We start from the raw sequence: 22,421 nt of genomic DNA, 5'->3' as shown, positions 1-22,421 counted from the left end.
TCTCCACGAATTGTCAACAGATGCAATGATGTATCCACGAATTGTCAACTTCAGAAGCTACCCCATATACAAACAGTCCTCGACTTACAACAGTTCGTTTAGTAACCGTTCAAACTTACTACGGCACTGAAAAAGTAACTTAGGACCGTTTTACAACAGTTATGACCTTTGCAGCATCCCCATAATCACGTGATCGGAATTCAGATGCTTGGCAACTGTTTCATATTTATGACCGTGGCATTGTCCCGGGGTCATGCGATCACCTTTTTCAACCTTCCAACACGCAAAGTCAGTGGGGGAGCCAGATTCCCTTAACAATGGTGTTACTAATTTAACAACTGCAGTGATTCACTTAACGGCTGTGGCAAGAAAAGTCGTAAAATGGGGCAATACTCACTTAACAAATTTCTCACTTAGCAACATACATTTTGGGCTCAATTGTGGTCAAGGTAAGTCAAAGATTACCTGTATATGTGAATAGCAATAACACTTAGGCTTATATATCGCTTTATAGTGCTTCTCTAAGTGTTTTACAAAGTCAGCAAATAGCCCCCAACAATCTGGGTCCTCATTTTACCAATCTTAGAAAGATGGAAGGCTGAGTCTACCTTGAACCAGTCAGGATCGAACTCCTGGCAATGTGCATCAGCCTCCAAATATTGCATTCTAGCCACTGTGTCACCACCCACTCCTCCTGCCCACTCCATGTGAAGTGTTTTTCATTTCACTCCTTCTCCCAGCTTCTTGGCATATGGACATGTTGCACAAAGGAGCAATCAGAAGTGGGATTAAAAATGTAAAGAGGAGCACTCCATCTGCCCTCCTACACATTTGCTGAAAGGTTTTTTTCCACAGCTCTAATGGTCAACTTGTAAATAAATTTCAGTGAGATCCATCTGCAAAATACTTTCACTCCTGTTTCTAAAAGTTATTAGAGATCAATTTGAAGGGCCTCTGAGGCATCTCGCTGTTAGTCACGATCTGCTGTTTTCAAAAACATGCTATACTTTTCAAGATTGCTGTCAGAAAAAGTATGTCGGAATAGTTCTGCTCCAGGTCGTGGGTTGGGCCGATACCAAAAGTGGCATCTGAACTCAGGGCTTCAAGATCTCCTTCAAGGAGAGGGGAAAGAAGAAAGGGAAAAGGAGAGGAAGAAATGGGGGGGAAGTAAGAGTAGAAGAGAGGGTAGGAAAGGGAAGAAGAGGGGAGGAGTGGGAGAGAGAAAGAGGAAGTAGAGAAGGGAAAGGAGGAGGAAAGAAGAAAGGAGAGAAGGAGAGAAGAAGGGAGGGAAGGAGAAAAGGGGAAGGAAGAAGAAGGGTTGTTATAAAGTAAGATAGGTGGAAGGGATGGCAGAAAAGCAACCTCAATTATATTTTAAACTTTAGGAGGAGGAAAAACTGTTATAAATATTAAAAGATAATACATATTATTAATGAGAGTTATGAGATTGTATATTTGTGAACGTATGTATGAGAAATTAAAAAAAAAACTTTAAAAGAAAGATCGTTCTCTCCTCTACTGCCTTAAATCCTGCTCTTATTTATATATTGCTTTCGGCACTGGAGTTAGCTGAGCTGGCCTTTCACAGTCCTGTCTACTATGGATGCCCATCATCCATACAAGGTGTAAACATTCCTCAATTTGTGATCACAACTGAGCCCAAAATTTCTGTTGAAGTAGGTCATAAGAAGTACCTTTTTGGGGGGGGGGGAGCCATCATAAGTGGAGGACTATCTGCAAGTGAAAATTGCCAACCAAACTGAATGCAATTGGCCTGGATTTTGTAAAGGGTAGAATGGATCAGGCCAGGTAAACAAACAGAGACAGCTCAGCCTGACATTGTGGAGTCTTGACTGCGTGCTGATTTTGCGAAGAAAAGTAAGCAGCCCCAGTTTTACAGGAAGCAATTTTGCCTTTTCAGGAGGGATGACATTTAAAGCAAAATGAGATTAACCCAGATATCTCCCAATCTCCTAGGAAGAAAAAAAAAAAAGGAAGAATAACATGGTAGAGGAAAGACTCCATACAGTTCAAGTGACCAGGAGAGAAAAACTCACCAGCTGCAATGTTTTCTAAAAATTCTCCCTTGGAAAAGAAGGGCTAGCTTACAAAACACTGTTTCAGACCCTTATTGGAAAAATAATTTGCTTTTAAGATTTTTCAAATCCGATCTCAAATCAGAATATAGCTGGAAGGGACTGTGGCGGTCTTCTAGTCCAACCCCCTGCTCAAGCAGGAGATCCTACCACTTCTCTTCTTAAATTTTACAACTTCCTAAGGAAAACTGTTCCGCTGGTTAATTGTTTTCACTGTTACCGGTAGGAAGTTTCTCCTCAGTTCCACGTTGCTTCTCTCCTTGATTAATTTCCATCCATTGTTTCTTGTCCTGCCCTCAGGTGCTTTGGAAAACAAATTGACCTCCTCCTCTTTATGGCAGCCTCTCAAACACTGGAATGCTGATCTCTTCCTCCCTAGTCCTAATCTCGAATACCTTTGAGGTCTAGAAGTTTGACTTTAAAAAAATAATTAAACTGGGATTCCGAATCAGAACGTAAAAGCTACACAGGCAAGCAATGAACGCCATAATATAAGATCTGTTCTTTGGAGGAGAGAAGGAGAGAAGAAAGGAGGGAAGGAAGGAGAGAAGGAAGGGGGAAAGGAAGGAGGGAAGGAGAAAAGGAAGGAGAGAAGAAAGGAGGGAAGGAAAGAGGGAAGGAAGGAGGGAAGGAGAGAAGGAGAGAAGAAAGGAGGGAGGGAAGGGGAAAGGAGGGAGGGAAGGTAGGAGGGAAGGAAGGAGAGAAGGAGAGAAGAAGGGAAGGAAGGAAGGAAGGAAGGAAGAAGAAGTAGGATTGTTGTAAGATAAAATGGGTTTATGGGATGGTAAGAAAGCAATTTCAAGTATATTGTCAACTGTAGGGGAGAACAAATACATATTATTAATAACAGTTATGAGATCATATAATTGTGAATGTATATATGGGAAATAAAAAATATTTTAAAAAAAGATCTGTTCTTTGGAAGAAGAGAGAAGGGGAAAGCATGACACATTTCTTGGGCACAGCACAAGGGGGCATGCTTTAGAAGCAATTTTTTTTAAAAAGCTTGCAAAACATCCTGTTGTATCTTGCTAGGGTGATCGGCACTACAATCCCTGCAACTCATTCTTTCCATAGTCGGAATTCTAAAGGACGAAGTGCAAAGGTCATTTACCAGAGCCTCTGGTTTGTTATGCTGCTTATGCCCTGGATCGCTGGAAAATTATCCAAAACTAGAAATCTGGGGAATGTTAACAGAGCAGCAATGTTGCAAAGGAAGGTCTGAAAAGGTCATTGGTTTTTCTTTTAAAAAAGCGAACAACCTTAAAAGTAAATAATTTTTCTAGCATGAAACATAGCAATTTTTAATCTACTGGCCCTCATCCAAGAGAGAATGTTGAAAAACAGGGTGAAAATGCCTTTCTATAGCTTATTTCTTTTTGTTATTTATTGAGCCAAATGGGCTGTTGAATGCCTAGTCACAGGTAGATATATAAAGGTAAAGATCAAGATTCCCCTTGCACATATGTGCTATGTGTTCCCGACTCTAGGGGGCAGTGCACCTCTCCATTTCAGAGCTGAAGAGCCAGCACTATCCGAAGACATCTCCGTGGTCATGTGGCCGGCATGACTAAACACCGAAGGCGCACGGAACACTGTTACCTTCCCACCAAAGGTGGTTCCTATTTTTCTACTTGCATTTTTACCTGCTTTCGAACTGCTAGGTTGGCAGAAGCTGGGACAAGTAATGGGAGCTCACTCTGTTACGCAGCACTAGGGATTCGAATTGCCGAACTGCCAACCTTTCTGATCACAAGCTCAGCGTCTTAGACACTGAGCCACCACGCCCCTTTATATAAATGACCCCGTTTTGAATGACCACACCACCAATGGTCAACCTTGAATAGGATTTGCAACTCACGCGGTGTCTGCTGGGATTCACTGTGTAAATTCACTGTATAAATTCATTGTGTAAATTCACTGTATCATCCTCCTGTCAGTGAGACTGCAGGGTGACAACACAGAGTCATCCCCAACAGGTTTGTGTTTAATAGTGAAGGAACTTAGGGCAGAGAAAAACATCCTGCAGAAAGCACGACTACCCAACACAATCCTTTCAGCAGTTTCAAAAAGTCTCCACATCAGTTTGCACTACTCAGGTGACCCTGAGGACACAAATAAACCTCCAAGTGTCCTCAATGACCTCTAAAACAGTGGTCAGCAACCCACAGTTCTGGAGCCGCATGTGGCTCTTTCATCCCTCTGTTGCAGCTCCTTGTCGCAAGTAGGTACCACAATTTTGAGAGGCGCTTCCAGTTTGGAGGTGGGGGGAAGTAGGGCGCACCAGGAGGAGACTCTATGGCAAGGAGTGGGTTTTCTGGTCAGCTCCCCAATTGATAGGGCTTTCGGTTAGGACAGGTAGAGGAAAAAGGAAACCGCATTAGAAGGAGATTCCATGGTGGGGAAACCGGACTTCTGGTCAGCTCCAAAATTGAGCAGGGGGTTAGGACCTTTGTGGCTCTTTGAGTGTTTTAAGGTTGCCGACTCCTGCTCTAAAAGAATGCAACTGACCAGCGGTCTGCAAGCAATATAAATCCCTCCATTCCCCACCCTCCAGGCAGAGCTGAAGAAGCTCCTTGGATGAGAAGCGAAAAGTCTTCAAAGAAAAAACAAGAAAGTCCAGTTGCCTCTTGAAAAAAGCACCTTTGGGACTGCGGGTCCCTCATCAAAATGTAGATCCCATTGTGACCTGCTGTAAGCTGAGGACAGATACCAATCCAATATCTGATTCTTTTTTAAATAATGCTGTGGGCTTCAATGGTTAGTTGGCCTAGACCAGTGGTCTCCAACCTTGGCAACTTTAAGACTTGTGGACTTCAACTCCCAGAGTTCCTCAGCCAGCTTTGCTCTGGGAGTTGAAGTCCACAGGTCTTAAAGTTGCCAAGGTTGGAGACCACTGGCCTAGACAATGCTATCTGAATATAGATTATTTGGACATTCATGTTTTTATGAGTTTAACCCTAAATGGATGAAATGCTAATATATATTGCAAGTTTTTAAGAAGACATTGGACTACTCTATTTGTCTGAAATTATATAGGGCAGAGATCTTCAAAACTTGGCAACTTTAAGACTTGTGGAATTCAACTTCCAGTTGGCTGGAGAATTCTGGGAGTTGAGGTTCACAAGTCTGAAAGTTGCCAAGTTTGGGGATCCCTGATAAAGAGGTTCCTGCTTCTGCAGATGGTTGGACTAGAAGACCTCCTCCAAGGTCCCTTCCAACTCTGTATTTCTGTTACAGCTTCTGTTAAATCCATATATGATATGCCATATGCCAAATAAACAAATGTATTGAGTAACAATTACTCCTGTTTGTTATCTAACTGCCTAACAAAACATCAATTAACTTTGCGGCTCATTTAATTGAAAGCAGCTCCACCATTATCGTTCTTGAAATACATTAACAGAAATGAAAATAAAATAAAATGGATCCATCATTCAAATTAAATAACCTAGACAAGAGCAAGATATAACCAAACACTTCAAGCCTTAGGTATAGATTGCCATTATGCCAGTTCCTTTACAATGAAAACAAAAGCAGTCCCGGAAAAAGATAGCAACTAAATAACAATACTAGTTTTTTTTTTAATTTGCCGGAATAAAATAACATTTATTTATTTTCCCAGTTCCTAGTATAAAAGCTATTACCCACCCCAAAGTCTTCAGATTACGGTGGGTCGAAATTCCATATATGTTTGTGTTTGTTTGTGTGCGTGTGTGTGTGTATGTATGTATGTATGTACGTCTTTGGTTATTCGGATTTTCTCCCGCGTAAAATTGGAAGTGTCTTGGCGACGTTTCGATGAAGTCTCATTCGTCATCTTCAGGCTTGTTTGCTCGGAAGCACCAAGCCGAGCAAACAAGCCTGAAGATGACGAATGAGACTTCGTCGAAACGTCGCCAAGACACTTCCAATTTTACGCGGGAGAAAACCCGAATAACCAAAGACCTACATACTAACCCCCCCAAAAACCTCAGAAAACACACACACACACACACATATATGTTGTGTTTGTGTTGAAAAATATATATATATTTCAAAGTTAGCAAAATGAAGACAAAAACTTCCAAACTCAGCAAGAATCTAGAACAAGGGGGTCAAACCCCCTTGTTTCACTGAAGGCTGCATCAGGTTTGTGTTTGACCTGGGAGGGGAGGGGCATGGCCAGGGGGCATGCCCAACTGGATGTCACTCATGCCAGGGGTACCTGTGATGGCCCGAGGATTCTGCCAGAGAAAACAGTCCATTTTTGTTGGCAGAGGCACCACAAGCCAAATCTAAGCACCCTGCAGGCCAGATTCGGCCCACGGGCCTTGAGTTTGACCCCTGATGTAGAAAGACATGTTCCCTGGTTCAACATAGAGGTACCCCTTGACTTGACTTACAACTGTTTGAAGTTATGACAACACTGAAAAAACACTGACTTATGATTAGTCCTCGGTCTTATGACTATCAAAGCCTTCCAAATGGTCATGTGATCAAAATCCAGGCACTTGGCGACTGGCACATATTTATGATGGTTGAGTATCCTGAGGACATGTGATCGCCACGTGCAACTTTCCCAGCCAGCTTCCGACAAGCAAAATCAGTGGTGGTGGTGGGGGGGGGGGAGAACAGATTTGCGTAATGACCGGGTGATTCACTTAACAACTGCATTAATTCGCTTAACAACCATGCCAGAAAGGTTGTAAAATCATGTGCAATTCACTTTACAACTGCCTAGCAAGTGGAAAAATTCTGATTAGGAGGATTAGAAGCCGTGGTGGCGCATTGGTTAGAGTGCAGTACTGCAGGCTAATTCTGCTGATTGCCGGGTGACTGTAACTTGGCAGTTCAAATCTCACCAGACTCAAAGTTGACTCAGCCTTCCATCCTTCCTAGTTGGGAAAAATGAGGACCCAGATTGTTGGGGGGGGGGGGGGGCAATATGCTGACTCTGTAAAACCGCTTAGCGTGGGCTGTAAATCACTGGAAAGCAGTATATAAGTCTAAGTGCTATTGCTATTACCTCTATTTGCAATATTTGCTACTGTTTGTAACTCAGCAGGTTTATGCATGCTACCACCAAACTATCGTCTGTCGGCTTCTGTGAAGAGAGAGGAATTACAAATAGTCTTCAACTTACGAACTTACTAAAGTCAGGCTGCTAAGTGAGGAAGGAAGGTAAGAAGGTCAGTCTTTGAAAAGTTTAGGAGCTCCTCTCCAGGAGAAAAATACAGGTTGTCCTCTACTTACAATCACAGTTGACCCAAAATTTACATTGCTAAGTGAATTGGTTAAGTGAGTTTTGCCGCATTTTGCAACTTTTCTTACTGCATTTGTTAACTGAATCACTGCAGTTGTTGAATGAGCAACACAGTTGTTAAGGGAATCCGGCTTCCCCATTGACTTTGCTTGTCAGAAGGGTCACCAAAAGGGATCACATGACCCCGGGACACTGCAACCGTCATAAATGTGAGTCAGTTGCCAAGCATCCGAATATAAATCACATGACCACGGGTTTGATGCAATGGTCGTTAAGTGTGAAAAATGGCCGTGAGTCACTTTTTTCAGTGCCGTCGTAACTTCGATCACTAAATTTATTCATTTATTATTTATTTATTAATTAGACTTATATACCGCTTCATAGGGCTTTCAGCCTTCTCTAAGCGGTTTACAATTTTTTTTAGCAAATTGAGTCAACAACTTGACCCAACAGTCTGGGTCCTCATTTCACCCACCTCGGAAGGATGGAAGGCTGAGTCGACCTTGAGCCGGTGAGATTTGAACCGCTGAACTGCAGATCACAGTCAGCTAAAGTGGCCTGCAGTACTGCACCCTAACCACTGCACCACCTCGGCTCTTTCAGTTTAAATGAACTGTTGTTAAGACGAGGACCACTTGCATCAAACCATACTTTTAATCGAACCCTGCCCTATAATTCTCCAAGATGCTTGGATTTGACTTTAAACATTGGCATCAGGTTCTGGTTGCTAGAAGAATTACAAAATCCCAGACACGGTTCGATGCAACAGCATTTCGTTCATGCTGGCAGATTTTCGAGTAATTTTAGCCACTGGCACTAGGAAAAGGAGCTGCTGAAAAGGAACATTCAGGCACATTTAAGCTGCTCAGCAGCGGGCACTGACTTCTCTAGGTGGGTGAAAGCATCAAAACGATGCACGAAACAGCACTGAGCAAAAAACAGACGTGAATGCAGCTGCCCCAACACGGTTAGAAATGAAATTTAATGTACATTAATCCTATTAATATCTTCTAATTGCCTTTAGAGATTATCAGGGCCTTTTTTCCTTGGGTGCAAAGGCAATCATCACCTGAGTCAGATTGCTGTAATCTGCTTTCAGTATGAAACTTCTGCAGGGGGGGGAAGGGGAGGACACAACGACACCCTGTTCATAAGCACGCAAGTCCTTGACTTGCCACAATTCATTTAGTGACCATTCAAACTTACAACGGCACTGACAATAGCAATAGCAATAGCAGTTAGACTTATATACCGCTTCATAGGGCTTTCAGCCCTCTCTAAGCGGTTTACAGAGTCAGCATGTTGCCCCCACAGTCTGGGTCCTCATTTTACCCACCTCGGAAGGATGGAAGGCTGAGTCAACCTTGAGCCGGTGAGATTTGAACCGCCGAACTGCAGCTAACAATCAGCTGATGTGGCCTGCAGTACTGCACTCTAACCACTGCGCCACCTCGGCTCTTCAAAAGTTACAAAAGTTACTTATGACCGTTTTTAACGCAATCATTGCAGCGGTCCCATGGTCACGCGATAAAAAGTTCAGACACTCAGCAACTGACTCATATTTATGATGGTTGCAGCGTCCCGGGTTCATGTGATCCCCTTTTGCGACCTTCTGGCAAGCAAAGTCAACGGGGAAGCCAGATTCACTTAACAACCGTGTTGCTAACTTAACAACTGCAGTGGTTCACATTAACAACTGTGGCAAGAAAGGTCATAAAATGGGACAAAACTCACTGAATAAATGTCTCACTTAGCCACAGAAATGTTGGGCTCAATTTTAGTCGTAAGTCAAGGACTACCTGTATACCGTATTTTTCTACTGGCTTTTCAGCCAGGACAAGCTAACTTCTGAACACATTCTGCTTTTAAAGACTTTTAAACGAAGTCGGGAAATGACTTGAGAGCAGGGGAAGAAAAAAGTGAGTTGAAACTAAGGCAGGAATATCCATGCAATGTTGCTCAAAGGGCAGACTTAATTAAGATACATTTCTGATGGTGGATAGTGCCTTGGCAGAAAAAAATAATCAGGCCATTTTGTCTTAATACATTAAATGATTCCTTAAAATGCAAAGATTTATTTGGGAGGTCCTCTATATTGAGGGATAAAAGCAAAAAGAACCAAATTCGTACTGGCCATGCTAGATAGGCAGCCACCCTCTATAAGGGGGAAAAATACCATCAACCAAAGGTGACTCTGGAGCCAAAAAACAAATTAACCAATATAGAATGCAAGAGTGCCAAAATAGAGCCTATATTGGAGACTTTACAGATGTCACGTCTGTGACAAATGAAGTAAAAAAGTATCTCTAGAATGCAGTATTGCAGGCTAATTCTGCTGACTGCCAATTGTCAGCAGTTCGAGTCTCACCAGCTCGAGGTTGACTCAGCCTTCCATCCTTCCATCCTAAGGACCCAGGTTGTTGGGGGCAATAGGCTGTCTCTGTAAACCCCTTAGAGAGGGCTGTAAAGCACCGTGAAGCTTTGTAGCACCTATTGCTACATCTGTAATATAACCGTACGTTTATCATATTTTATATTTCATCTTTTGTATTTTTACCTCTTATGGTTTTTTTCAAAATGTGATGCAAATGTGCCATTCGATAAATAAATAAATCAGAAAAAGTGGAAATCAAAGCAATTATATAACCTTAAAGAAGACTTTTTAAAAAAAATAAAGGCAATTTTTTTTTAAAAAAATGAAGGGGACAGAAAGAATCAGAATAGAAAGAGCAGGAAGTCCAAGCCAACCTTATTTACAGGCTGCCGAATTCTACCTTTGTCATGGGGAAGATTCCACCGTCTGGCATATTTATGTAGAAATAAGAACAATTTATTATATAGCCTCTCCGAACAGTTTCTTGGACAGGAGCAGAAGAGCTCCACGTTTTAAAACGAAGCTATTTGGGAAAAAAGAAAAAGGGTTTTTTTGGGGGGGGGAGGGGGAAATGAACCAGCTTTTTACTTAGCTCTAGCCTTCTAGATTTCCAAAAAGAGAGAGAAATGGTGCATTTCTAAGGGGGAAAAAAAGAAGGGGAAAAAAGGGATTCAAACAATTGGCAGGGCAATTGAGACTCAGAAGGTACTGCTGGCTGCAAAGCCTTTGCACGTTTCTCCGCCCAGGGTAGGGAGGGGCCCCTTCCCTCCTTCCAGGCCTCCCCAGTTCGTTCCAGCTCGCATTCCTGTCTGGGCAGGCAGCCCTGGTGACGTCAGACGGCCAGAGCCAGCCATGTGCTCTCTTCCCATGTGGTTGTGCTGGCGAGCACAGATGAGCGCAGAGCAGAGCGCTCCGTCTGCACAGGGGGAGGAGGGGGAGGCTAGAAGAGGAGAAGGAGGGAAGGCAGGACTCCAAGCCGACCTTCGGCCCCGGCAACAGGGGTGGGAAGCGGGTTCTTGGCCGGCTGCCTTACTAGCTTGCTAGTAGGGCCAGGCGCACGGCAGCCACAAAATACAGATAGTCCTTGGTTGACGGTCGTAATTGAGTCCCCAAATTTACGTTGCTAAGTCAGAAATGTGCTAAGTGACTTTTGCCTTTTGACCATTTTCACACTTAGGACCATTGTAAGCATCCCCTTGGTCACGTGATCTACATTCAGAAACCCAGGGGTGGGTTTCAACCGGTTCACGGCGGTCCCTGCGAACCGGTTGGTTGTCGAACCCGGAAGTAAGTAACTTCCGGGAACGGCGAAAAGCCCACCCGCCTGCCCGCGCTCCTTACTGGCCTTTGAAGGCTTCTGCGCTTCCACACAGGTGCATGGCACATACAGCGCCTGCGCGATTCTTCGCAAGCAGCTGGAGCATCACGCAGGCGCTCAGACGCATGCGTAAACTGCGCGCGTGCACGAGGACGCCGCTAGCCCCGTTCCAACCGTACCAGTTGGAACGGGATGAGCAACCCACCACTGATTCAGATGCTTGAGAACTGCTTCATATTTATGACGATTGCAGTGTCCAGGATCATATGATTACCTTTCGTTATCTTTTGACGAGCAAAGTCATAGGAAAGGCAGATTCGCTTAACAACAGTGTTACTAATGTAATAACTGCAGTGATTCACTAACAACTGCTGTAAGAAAGATAGTAAAATGGGGCAAAACTCACTTAAGAACTGTATCATATAGCGACATAAATTTGAGGCTCAATTGTAGTCCTAATTTGAGTACTACCTGTAGTGGGCAGTCAAATGCTTTCAAGTAACTTGCAAGCAGCTTTCTCAATCTATGCTGCCAGGGTACAAGCATGCATACCAGCACAATTTTCAAAGCACTGCCAGAAACAATGCATATATTCACACATTACACAACACTAGGGTATGTTTTAACCATGCTTTATTGAACGAACCAGATACAAGCTAGAATCTATGTTGCAGTTAAAAAGTCATCATGGCTTGTTTAGCCCATTCCTGGTTTGTTTCCCTCTCTCCTTTCTCTTCTACCTTTGTGTTTTGTGGATTAGGAAGAAACCTGGGTAGAAAAAATTATTTATTTTTAATTCACATTTTTAAAACGCCTGTCTCCCTCAAAAAGAGACTCTGGGAAGTATACAGTAAAACATAAAACAGTATATAAAAATGAAAAGGTTAGAGTTACAATTTTAGAATTGAAAATTTTTAAAGTTATAAACATTTTTACGGGGGCGAGAATAAACCCTGTTATAAGAGCCCTTTCCTAGACCCTGCCAATCAAGAGACCCTGCCAATAATCCAGGTCAAACCAAACACAAACCAACTACAATTCTCCATTTCCAGATACCACACAAAGCCATGGCTGCCATCAATACACAGATGAACTATGGCTTGTTATGGTTTACTGCTGTTAAACAAACTATGGCTTATTCAATTATGCCATCTGCAGAACACAGACAAAACCAAACAGTATTATTTCAGTGTTGGGTGAGAATTTTATCCAACACTGGAATTAAAAGACTTGTGAAAAGAAAAGCCTCACCCTTTTCCCAACTTGGTTCTCTTTCATTTTTAGCCTTTTGTTCCACTTTCGCTACTAGCGAAAGTAGTAGTAAGAGAGGTAACCTGGGGTAAGAAATTGGAATTTGCTCTCGGCTCCATCAAGCTTAAACAGCAAATTTCTTTATTGAATGCCACTTACTTTTAATACAATTTAACTGCTAACAAAAAAAGCATTACAAAAAAGATGTTGAAAAGCGCAAAGAAGAGCAGCTCAGATGATTAAAGGCTTGTAGACAAAAAAATATGAAAAACAATTGCAGGAATCAGGTATGGTCAGTCTAGAGAAAGGAAGGACTAAGGGTGACATGATAGCAGTAGCCCAGTATTTGAGGGGCTGCCACAAAGAAGAGGTCAACTTATTTTCCAATGCACCAGAAGGCAGGACAAGAAACAATGGATGGAAACTAAGCAAAGAGAGAGGCAATTAAGGAGAAACTTCCTAACAGTGAAATCAATTAACCAGTGGAACACCTTGCCTTCAGAAATTGTGGGCGCTCCATCAATGGGGGTTTTTAATAAAAGATTGAACAGTCACTGTCTCTTGTTCGAAATGGTACATCCTACTTGAGCAGGGGGATAGATTAGAACAGGAGTCTAGAACCCTGCCAACTTCAAGACTTGTGGACTTCAACTCCCAGAATTCCTCAAGGCAACTTTAAGACTTGTGGACTTCAACTCCCAGAATTCCTCAGGGCAACTTTAAGACTTGTGGACTTCAACTCCCAGAATTCCTCAGGGCAACTTTAAGACTTGTGGACTTCAATTCCCAGAATTCCTCAAGGCAACTTTAAGACTTGTGGACTTCAACTCCCAGAATTCCTCAAGGCAACTTTAAGACTTGTGGACTTCAACTCCCAGAATTCCTCAGGGCAACTTTAAGACTTGTGGACTTCAACTCCCAGAATTCCTCAGGGCAACTTTAAGACTTGTGGACTTCAACTCCCAGAATTCCTCAAGGCAACTTTAAGACTTGTGGACTTCAACTCCCAGAATTCCTCAAGGCAACTTTAAGACTTGTGGACTTCAACTCCCAGAATTCCTCAGGGCAACTTTAAGACTTGTGGACTTCAACTCCCAGAATTCCTCAAGGCAACTTTAAGACTTGTGGACTTCAACTCCCAGAATTCCTCAAGGCAACTTTAAGACTTGTGGACTTCAACTCCCAGAATTCCTCAGGGCAACTTTAAGACTTGTGGACTTCAATTCCCAGAATTCTGGGAGAGTCTTAAAGTTGACAAGGTTGGAGACCCCAGGATTAGAAGACCTCCAAGGTCCCTTCCAACTCTTTTCTGATTAAAGGAATGGGAGACATGCAGGTGGAGACAGTTTCTTCTCTCTGCCCCAAATCAGGATATTCATAATTTAAAAACAATTCCCTTTTTATCCCTTTGGGGGATCTTGGTCTTCCTCAATCTTGGGGGTCTTCTACCAGAGACCTGAGAATTTAAGGATTGTGCACAGCAGCCATCCCCCAATCTTTGTGCCACCAGGAACCAGTTCCATGGAAGATCATTTTTCCATGGATTCTTATCTGTTCTTAGCACTGCATTTTTCTGGACAGAGAGCTCTAATGCCACTCCTGGGATCTGTTGGAGCCCCTTTACCAGTTTAGGAGCCACAATCCTGAGTGTTCCTACCCACATCGGAATCACATTTTACTTTCCGTATCTCTAGTTCTTCTTTTCCCCCCTTCATGGATTACTGCCTTTTTGTGGCGAGGGGGCTTGCATAGCTCAATGAAGCTATGAGCTATGCCAGTGTTTCCCAAACTTTTGACATATGTGTACCCCTTCTATAATTTTCGTAACGCTGAGTACCCCTCATAAAAAACATATGCTTTAATAAAAATCAAAATATATTTACTTTTTATTTTTTTGGTACATACGCAAAATAAACAAAAGTTATATTATAAAGAACATTTATTTGATTCAATGCCGTTAGATAACACTGCAATTCTCCGGCGTTTAAACAGCTCCGCGGCTCAACGTCAACTGTTAATGTTCCCGCAGTTTAAAAATGGCCGAACCCGAGCTGCGCGAAGGATGCGCAGAAGTTCCCGCCATAATGAGTTGCGATACGATGTACGATGGCCCCAGTTCCCATGTAAAAACTGCGATATGTGCCTATTTTTTTCCTTGTTCTGTGGCCGCAGCTAAGCACGGTGCAGTGGATATTCCCACGTGATCCCCACCAAACTCCGGTGCAACGCGTACCCCTACCAAACTCTTCCCGTACCCCTGGGGGTACGCATACCACACTTTGGGAAACACTGAGCTATGCCATGCAGGGCCACCCAAGACAGGCAGGTCATAGCAGAGAGCTCACTGAAGAAGGAAATAGCAACCCACTCCAGTATCTTTGCCATGAGGACAGGAAAGCCTGGAGGAATGTTGTCCATGGGATCGCAATGGATCGAACATGATTTCGCAACTAACAAGTTCCTCTTTCAGGCCCTGTTATGTCTCCATCTTTTGCTATTTCTTCTTCTAGAATCTAAATGTTGCTGCCGCTTGGTATCACGACATCTATCTGCCACTGCTGTCTTCTCTGCTTGTCTGCTACTACAACGTCTGGTTAATTGGTTGATACTTGCCTGGATCAGGAAATCCCACAGTATCTTAGCCCACTTATTCTCCACAATATTCTGTGTAATCTCTCATCTGGATTTAGCAGAGTCCAGTAGTCCCTATACTGTGCAGATGGTTCCTGTACAAGGCCAGCTACGCCCAGGCTACAAAAGTTATGCCAGCTACTCCCTGGATATAAAGTTATGCTAAGGAACTGCACACAAGGCTTAGCATAAATAACTGCGCTGTAGCTACTGTGTTTGCTCAACATGTTAAATTTCTTGAGTATTAATCTCAGTGAGGGTTTTTGGTGCATTTATGATCCAGTAGATTACAAAAACCCACCGGCTTACTTTACTACTTACTCTTTATAAAGAGTGAAAATTGGTTGAGTGAAGCACTGAATTAGGTGTATCTTGTGAATACAAACACAGTACACATCCGAATCCTTTTACAAGTTACAGCCTATCCAGAGGCATCCCAAAATCAGGAATGCCAAATCTTTTCCTTGTATCTTATAAGTTTTTTCTCTATTTACAATACAATACAATAGCAGAGTTGGAAGGGACCTTGGAGGTCTTCTAGTCCAACCTCCTACCTAGGCAAGAAACTCTATATCGTTCCAGACAAATGGCTATCCAACATCTTCTTAAAGACTTCCAATGTTGGGGCATTCACAACTTTTGGAGGCAAGCTGTTCCACTGATTAATTGTTCTGTCAGGAAATTCCTCCTCAGTTCTAAGTTGCTTCTCTCCTTGATTAGTTTCCAACCATTGCTTCTTGTCCTACCCTCAGGTGCTTTGGAGAATAGTTTGACTCCCTCTTCTTTGTGGCAACCCCTGAGATATTGGAACACTGCTATCATGTCTCCCCTAGTCCTTCTTTTCATTAAACTAGACATATCCAGCTCCTGCAATCTTTCTTCATATATTTTAGCCTCCAGTCCCCTAATCCTCTTGGTTGCTCTTCTCTGCACTCTTTCTAGAGTCTCCACATCTCTTCTACATCGTGGCGACCAAAACTGAATGCCGTATTCCAAGTGTGGCCTTACCAAGGGGTTATAAAGTGGCATTAATACTTTACGTGATCTTGATTCTATCCCTCTGTTTATGCAGCCTAGAACTGTGTTGGCTCTTTTGGCAGCTGCTGCACAGTGCTGGCTCATATTTAAATGGTTGTCCACTAGGACTCCAAGGTCCCCTTCACAGTTACTACTATTGAGCAATTTCTAAGCTTTGAGGGGCATTTCATTTCAAACGGGACAGGAAATGGGACAGGAAGAAAGAAAGAAACCCCAACTTCAAATCTAAAGAACAGGTAGTCCTCAATTTAAAACCACACCTGAGCTCCACATTTCTGTTACTAAACGAGATGTTTGCTAATGGGTTTTGCCCCCATTTTATGACCTTTCCTGCCTAGGGAATCACTGCAGTTGTTAAGTTAGTCACATGGTTGTTAAAGCCAATCCAGCTTCCCCATTGACTTTCCTTAGTCTGATGATCACAAAAAGGCAATTAAATGACCACAGGAGACTGCAACCGTCATAAATATGAGTCGGTTGCCAAGCGTCTGAATTTTGATCCTGTGGGGATGCTGCAAGAGTCGTATGAAAAATGGTCGTGTCACTTTTTTCAGTGCTATCATAACTTCAGACTGCCATTAAACTGTTGTTAAGTCAAGGATTATCTGTAGCTCTACAATAGGGAGCACTCAAAATGCCCCAAAAAGAATTCCTAGTGTTTTTCTCCAAAGCTGTTGGTTAAGTAAGGTGTCACTACTGAAAACGTTAAAAAATAGGGAACAGTAAAAAAATAACCACACACAAACCAACATCTGCCTTATTTTTAAACTCTGTCTCTCCTGTCCCAGTTTTCAGCTGGTATTGCTCGGTTTGTGATTTTGAGTTGGTATTGTTTATTTTGTGTAGGCCTTTTTGTTCCTGGGTGTGTTGCACACAACCCATGGCTGCATTGTTTGAGCTAGGAAGGCATCTAATTAAATAAATTATTAAAAAGAAGTAATAATAAGTAACAACTCGCCTCATGAAGAAGACTAGAGAGCATTTGGCAACTTGCACATTCTTTAGCAATCCTTTGTGATTACATGTTGAGGTTTGGCGGCTGTGCCTTTGGATTATATTGTGTTTTAATTTAGATCAATGTTTCTCATCTGAGACAATTTTAGGATGGGTGGACTTCAATTCCCAGAATTCCAGAGCTGAGCTCCCAGAGCACAACTGCCTGGGGAATTCTGGGAGTTGAAGTCCACCCATCATAAAGTTGCTTCAGTTGAGGAAAAACTTATTTAGATTGTTGTGTGTTCATCCCTTAGAGTTGTTTTGTCCAAAAGAGGCAGCTATATAAATGGAAATAAATTGTAAACATTTGAACCAATCCCGACAAAGGCATTGCCCGGGTAGCAGCTGGATTAAGCTTACTTATTGGCTGAGCTCAATAAGCTGGGTCAGAATTGGTTAATACCGTATATACTTACATATAAGCTCATGTACAGGTAAGCAGATTCTTGTCTGTTTAACCAAAATAGTATGAAAAATGTGCCACCCGCAGATAAGTCAACCAGCATTTTTCATGGCGTTCTGGTTAAACATTCAAGGGGTCAGCTCTTTTCTGGGTGGGTTTATCCCCCAATAAATGCATACAGGATATTTTTTGTTCCTTTAAATCATATCTGATTTTCGGAGACTGCAGTTTTGGGGGGCAAGATTTTTCAGAAGTGGTTCGCCATTGCATCGTCCCTAGGGCTGAGAGAAAGTGACTGGCCCCAGGTCATCCAGCTGGCTTTGTGCCCAAGACAGGACTAGAACTCATGATTCCTCAGTTTCTAGCCTGATGCCTTAACCACTATAGCAAAATGGCTGACAATACAGGATACAAGGGGAGTGTTAAAAAATATTACCGTATAGCTCAACAGATAAACCCATTCATGTTATAGATTTGGGATAGAGGTTTTTCAAGATCACATGAAGTGTTAATACCACTTTATAATGCCTTGGTGAGGCCACACTTGGAATACTGCATCCAGTTTCAGTTCCCGCAATATAAAAAAGATGCTGAGATTCTAGAAAGAGTGCAGAGAAGAGCAACAAAGATGATTAGGGGACTGGAGACTAAAACATATGAAGAACGGTTGTAGGAACTGGGTATGTCTAGTTTAATAGAAAGAAGGACTAGGGGAGACATGATAGCAGTCTTCCAATATCTCAGGGGCTGCCACAAAGAAGAGGGAGTCAAACTATTCTCCAAGGCACCTGAGGGTAGAGTAAGAAGCAATGTGTGGAAACTAATCAAGGAGAGAAGCAACTTAGAAACTAAGGAGAAATTTTCTGACAATGAGAAGAATTAATCAGCGCCTCCAGAAGTTGTGAATTCTCCAACACTGGAAGTTTTTAAGAGGAGATTGGACAACCATTCGTCTGAAATGGTATAGGGCTTCCTACCTGAGCAGAAGGTTGGACTAGAAGACCTCCAAGGTCCCTTCCAACTCTGTTAAATTTCCCATATACCAAATGCAAAGCAAGAATCTGTCTCTGAGCATTGATGTAAACACCCATTGTGCAAAAAGAGGGGCCAAAATTGCCGTGTTTCCTTTTTTGAGTACTATTACCTTGCAGATATTCTGATTTTCTTTCAGAAGCTGGAAACAGTGATGAATGTCAAAAGTGGGCGATAAAAGCAGTGTTTAAAATTTTTAAAAATTCCCTATCTTATTCCCAACCTTTGGTAAAAGGGCACAGAAAAAGGGGACAGCTCTCATTTAACTGCATTTGCAGCCTCTCCCATCCAGACTAAGCTACAGGAAGTGTATAAAGGTGGTCCTCAACTTACAACAGCTCATTTAGTGACTGTTTGAAGTTACAAAGGCACTGGGATGAAGTGACTTACAACTGCTTTTCACGCTCAAGACCGTTGCAGCAACCCCATGATCACGTGATCAAAATTCAGATGCTTGGCAAATTTATTTTATTTTATTTATTTTATTAATTACACTTATATACCACTTCATAGGGCTTTCAGCCCGCTCTAAGCGGTTTTACAGATTTTTTTTTTTAGCAAACTGAGTCAGCAAATTGCCCCCACAGTCTGGGTCCTCATTTCACCCACCTCGGAAGGATGGAAGGCTGAGTCAACCTTGAGCCGGTGAGATTTGAACCACTGAACTGCAGATAACAGTCAGCTGAAGTGGCCTGCAGTACTGCACCCTAACCACTGCGCCACCTCGGCTCCTGACTCGTACTTATGATGGTTGCAGTGCCCTTGGGTAATGCGATCCCTTTTTGCGACCTTCTGACTAGCAAAGCCAATGCAGAAGCCAGATTCACTGGACATTCCTGTTACTAACTTAACAGTGATTCATTTAACAACTGTAGCAAGAAAGCTTGTAAAATGGGGCAAAACTCATTGAAAAAATGTCTCACTCAGCAAGAGAAATTTTGGGGTCAATTGTGCTGGAATTGAGTGCCATGTGTACTCAATTAGGATTTTGATTTTTATTGACTGATAAATATGAGTTACGTCTGCTAGACATTTGAGGATACAGTACACAGTGTGATAAAAGTCAAACGCATTACTTAACACACAAACACATACACAGGTTTTGCAATAGTGAAGCTTCCTGCTTATCCACTGCCAGCTCACAGAGGTGAGGGCTTAACTTAACCTGGAACAACAGCATCCCGAGTCAGTTACATTATGCAAACACAACTATCATGTGGCAGAAAGTTCCACAGGTTAGCCGAGATTGCACGAAAGCCGCTTTGCCCTATTCATCTGCTGGTCTCTTGTCTCTATATTCCCATCCTTTTGGGATTGTTCTTTGCAGAGACCGACGCTAAGTAAAAGAGATGCCATTGCTTCATACGTTTTCAATTTCCTCTTCAGTGAAAATCATGCTTTCAGTAACCAACGTGAGTAAAACTTTGGCGTCTGCCACTATGAGAAAAAATTTTGCATGCTTTTTCCAAGGAATAGCTTCACGCCAGCTTCTGGCATATGCAAGCCATGAGAATCATATGCAAGCTGTCAGCAAATCAATACATAAGGTCATTTGGCACAAGCTGGGCTTTCTACTGTGTGTGTGTGTGTGTGTGTGTGTATACACACACACACACATACACACACACATACATACACACACACACCAATAATATTTCTCCTTCCACCATAAATGCCACGTTTGCTTTCTAAATCCTCTTCCCCTGCACGTCACTGAGCCCAGATGAAGGATCCCTTCAGCTACCACAAGCAGTTAAAAAAAAAAAACCCAAGTTTAAAAACTTTGTCATCAGTTTTCAAACAAAGGCTGTTCCTCTAATGGGATGGTTCATCAACACATCCAATTACGCAAGAGTTGTTCAGTTCAGCCAACTAATGTCAACACACAGAGAAGACGGCTATGACCTGTTGGCATGTAATAGAACCCAGCTGCACTAGATTCACGACTGCCTTCAGGCACCACACCAGATTCCAGCTCAAGAAACTTAAAACCATTTATCTAAATGGGACAAACTACAGCTCCACCATCCCTTGCAGGGAGGAATCTGGGCAACTGAAATGGAGCTAGCGGAGTGGTTTTTTTTAATGGCCGGATGCCCTTCCTATTGCCAATGGGGAGTTTTGTGAGGCATATATTCTCAGCGGGTCCAGAGAGAAAAATATCTGCCGCTACCTAGGATCGAATTCACAGCCTCCTGTGATTGTGAGGTGAGAACTCCACCACTAGGCCATTGCACTCACTCCAAACCACAGCTCTTGATCCGTTGTCAAAAACCAGAGCTGCCAGTCTATACCCAAAATCAGTCGGACACAATTTTGCAACTAACAACAACGTTATACATGGGACACTTTTTTTTCCTGTTCAAAATGTTCTCAGAAATTTACAGCACCAGTCGACACACTGTGATTTAATTAGTTATACATCGCACGACAAGAAATCTTTGTCTGCTTGTCCTAAACTTTCCACCTACCAGGAAATAGAAGAGACAGTGGGAAAATCCCTCCTAGCAGATGACATATTGTTAATTTCAATTATCCTTTGCTACATAAGCCATTTCATTTTTTCAAAAGGGAGGAAGGGTCAAAATTTAGGCTGGTTTTCACCCAATCCGCACCACTTCAGCTTCCATCATTCTAGGTCAAGGGGATTCTGGGAACAGAAGTCCATCACATCAGTCCGGACAAGACCAACACCCGGTGCTCGCAATAGTGTTCCTCAAACCTCAAAACAGAGTCCAACTCCCCCCCCCCCAAAAAAACAATCCATGTTATAGGCCCTACCTGGATATATCTCAAGGCACTCCTTAGGACGCTGAGGTTTGAGGTTTTCTTGTCGTCGACATTGGGGATGTTTCTCTTGAGGGTCTCAAAACATTCTTTCAAGTGGGCACGTCTATATAGAAACAAAACCCCAAATTTAGTCAGCCTGCAGAACAAACTTGATCTTGACTTTGATCAAGATCAGGGGTGTCCAAACTTGGGAACTTTTAAGACTCGTGGACTTCAACTCCCAGAATTCCCCAGCCGGGGAATTCTGGGAGTTGAAGTCCACGAGTCTTAAAAGTCCCCAAATTTGGACAGCCCTGGTCAAGATGATGTGCCGATGGGCATGAAATGAGGAAACCATTGGGCATGAGGTTTAAAGTAGGCTTAACAACACAGACCCTCAGTTCCCTTAATGCAGTGTTTGTCTCTCAACCTTTTGCCGCTTGAAGATGTGTGTGGACTTCAACTCCCAGAATTCCCTGGCTGGGGATTAATGCTGGCTAGGGAATTCTGAGAGTTGAAGTCCACGCATCTTCAAGCGGCCAAGTTTGAGAAATATAGATGATCTCGGTGAACGTTTGAAATTATTATTTTTTTAAGTATTTTAAAATTACTTCAAATTTTACAATATTTCGGGTGAATATAGTTAACTTGCATGAATTTCTTGTCAAAACTGAGTCTCAATGACGTTGATGATTTCATGCAATTTCATTTTCTTTTTATGTTGCTTGTAGGAGGCACCAGATGCTTCTTAAGGTGACTAAATCCAGACCTAATGATTTAGGTTGTTGTTGCAATGCTCAGGATTGTTGAAGGTAACTTACACAACTGTTTCATTCATTCAGGCATCTGAATGAAGCCAGTGGAGGTGTGGTAGCAGAACAAATAAAAGTCTCCACACCCAAAGAAGTAACACACACACACCTGTGTACTTGAACTTTTGCCGTGCCTTACAAGAGGACAAAGTCAACAGAAGCTCCCAATAACTCGCATTTCCTCCATTGCCTAACATACAAAGAATTTACCTATTTATTAAATTTATTTGCCACCTGTCTCATTTTGAAGCAATTCTGGGTGGATGCAAAATATTTTGCGGCCTACCAAACCTGTAGTCATTTGCTCAGGTCCGCTGATAGGTCATCTTAGAAATTACTCAGTTGAGATTCTTAAAACGTTAGCATATGTTTTGGACATGCAGGGATGCTCTCAGGAAGAGGCAAATCAGAGCAAGAAAAAAAATGACAGGAAGGGGACAAAATGTAGGTTTGGGG

The 22,421-nt window shown here is 42.6% G+C and overlaps 1 protein-coding gene across 1 annotated transcript in view; it reads right to left on the bottom strand.

Annotated features, from left to right (window-relative positions):
- Nucleotides 1–22,421, bottom strand: part of MNT (MAX network transcriptional repressor) — an 87,766-nt gene that overhangs the window by 20,337 nt on the left and 45,008 nt on the right. The window contains exon 4 of the mRNA XM_032216258.1: nt 21,166–21,277. Within this exon, the coding sequence (XP_032072149.1) occupies nt 21,166–21,277 (112 nt within the window). The remainder of the gene's footprint in view (nt 1–21,165; nt 21,278–22,421) is intronic.

Source organism: Thamnophis elegans, chromosome 4, assembly GCF_009769535.1.
Source record: "Thamnophis elegans isolate rThaEle1 chromosome 4, rThaEle1.pri, whole genome shotgun sequence".
NCBI lineage: Eukaryota > Metazoa > Chordata > Lepidosauria > Squamata > Colubridae > Thamnophis > Thamnophis elegans.
The sequence above is the reverse complement of the archived record's forward strand: the minus strand, read 5'-3'. Positions and strand labels throughout refer to the sequence as shown.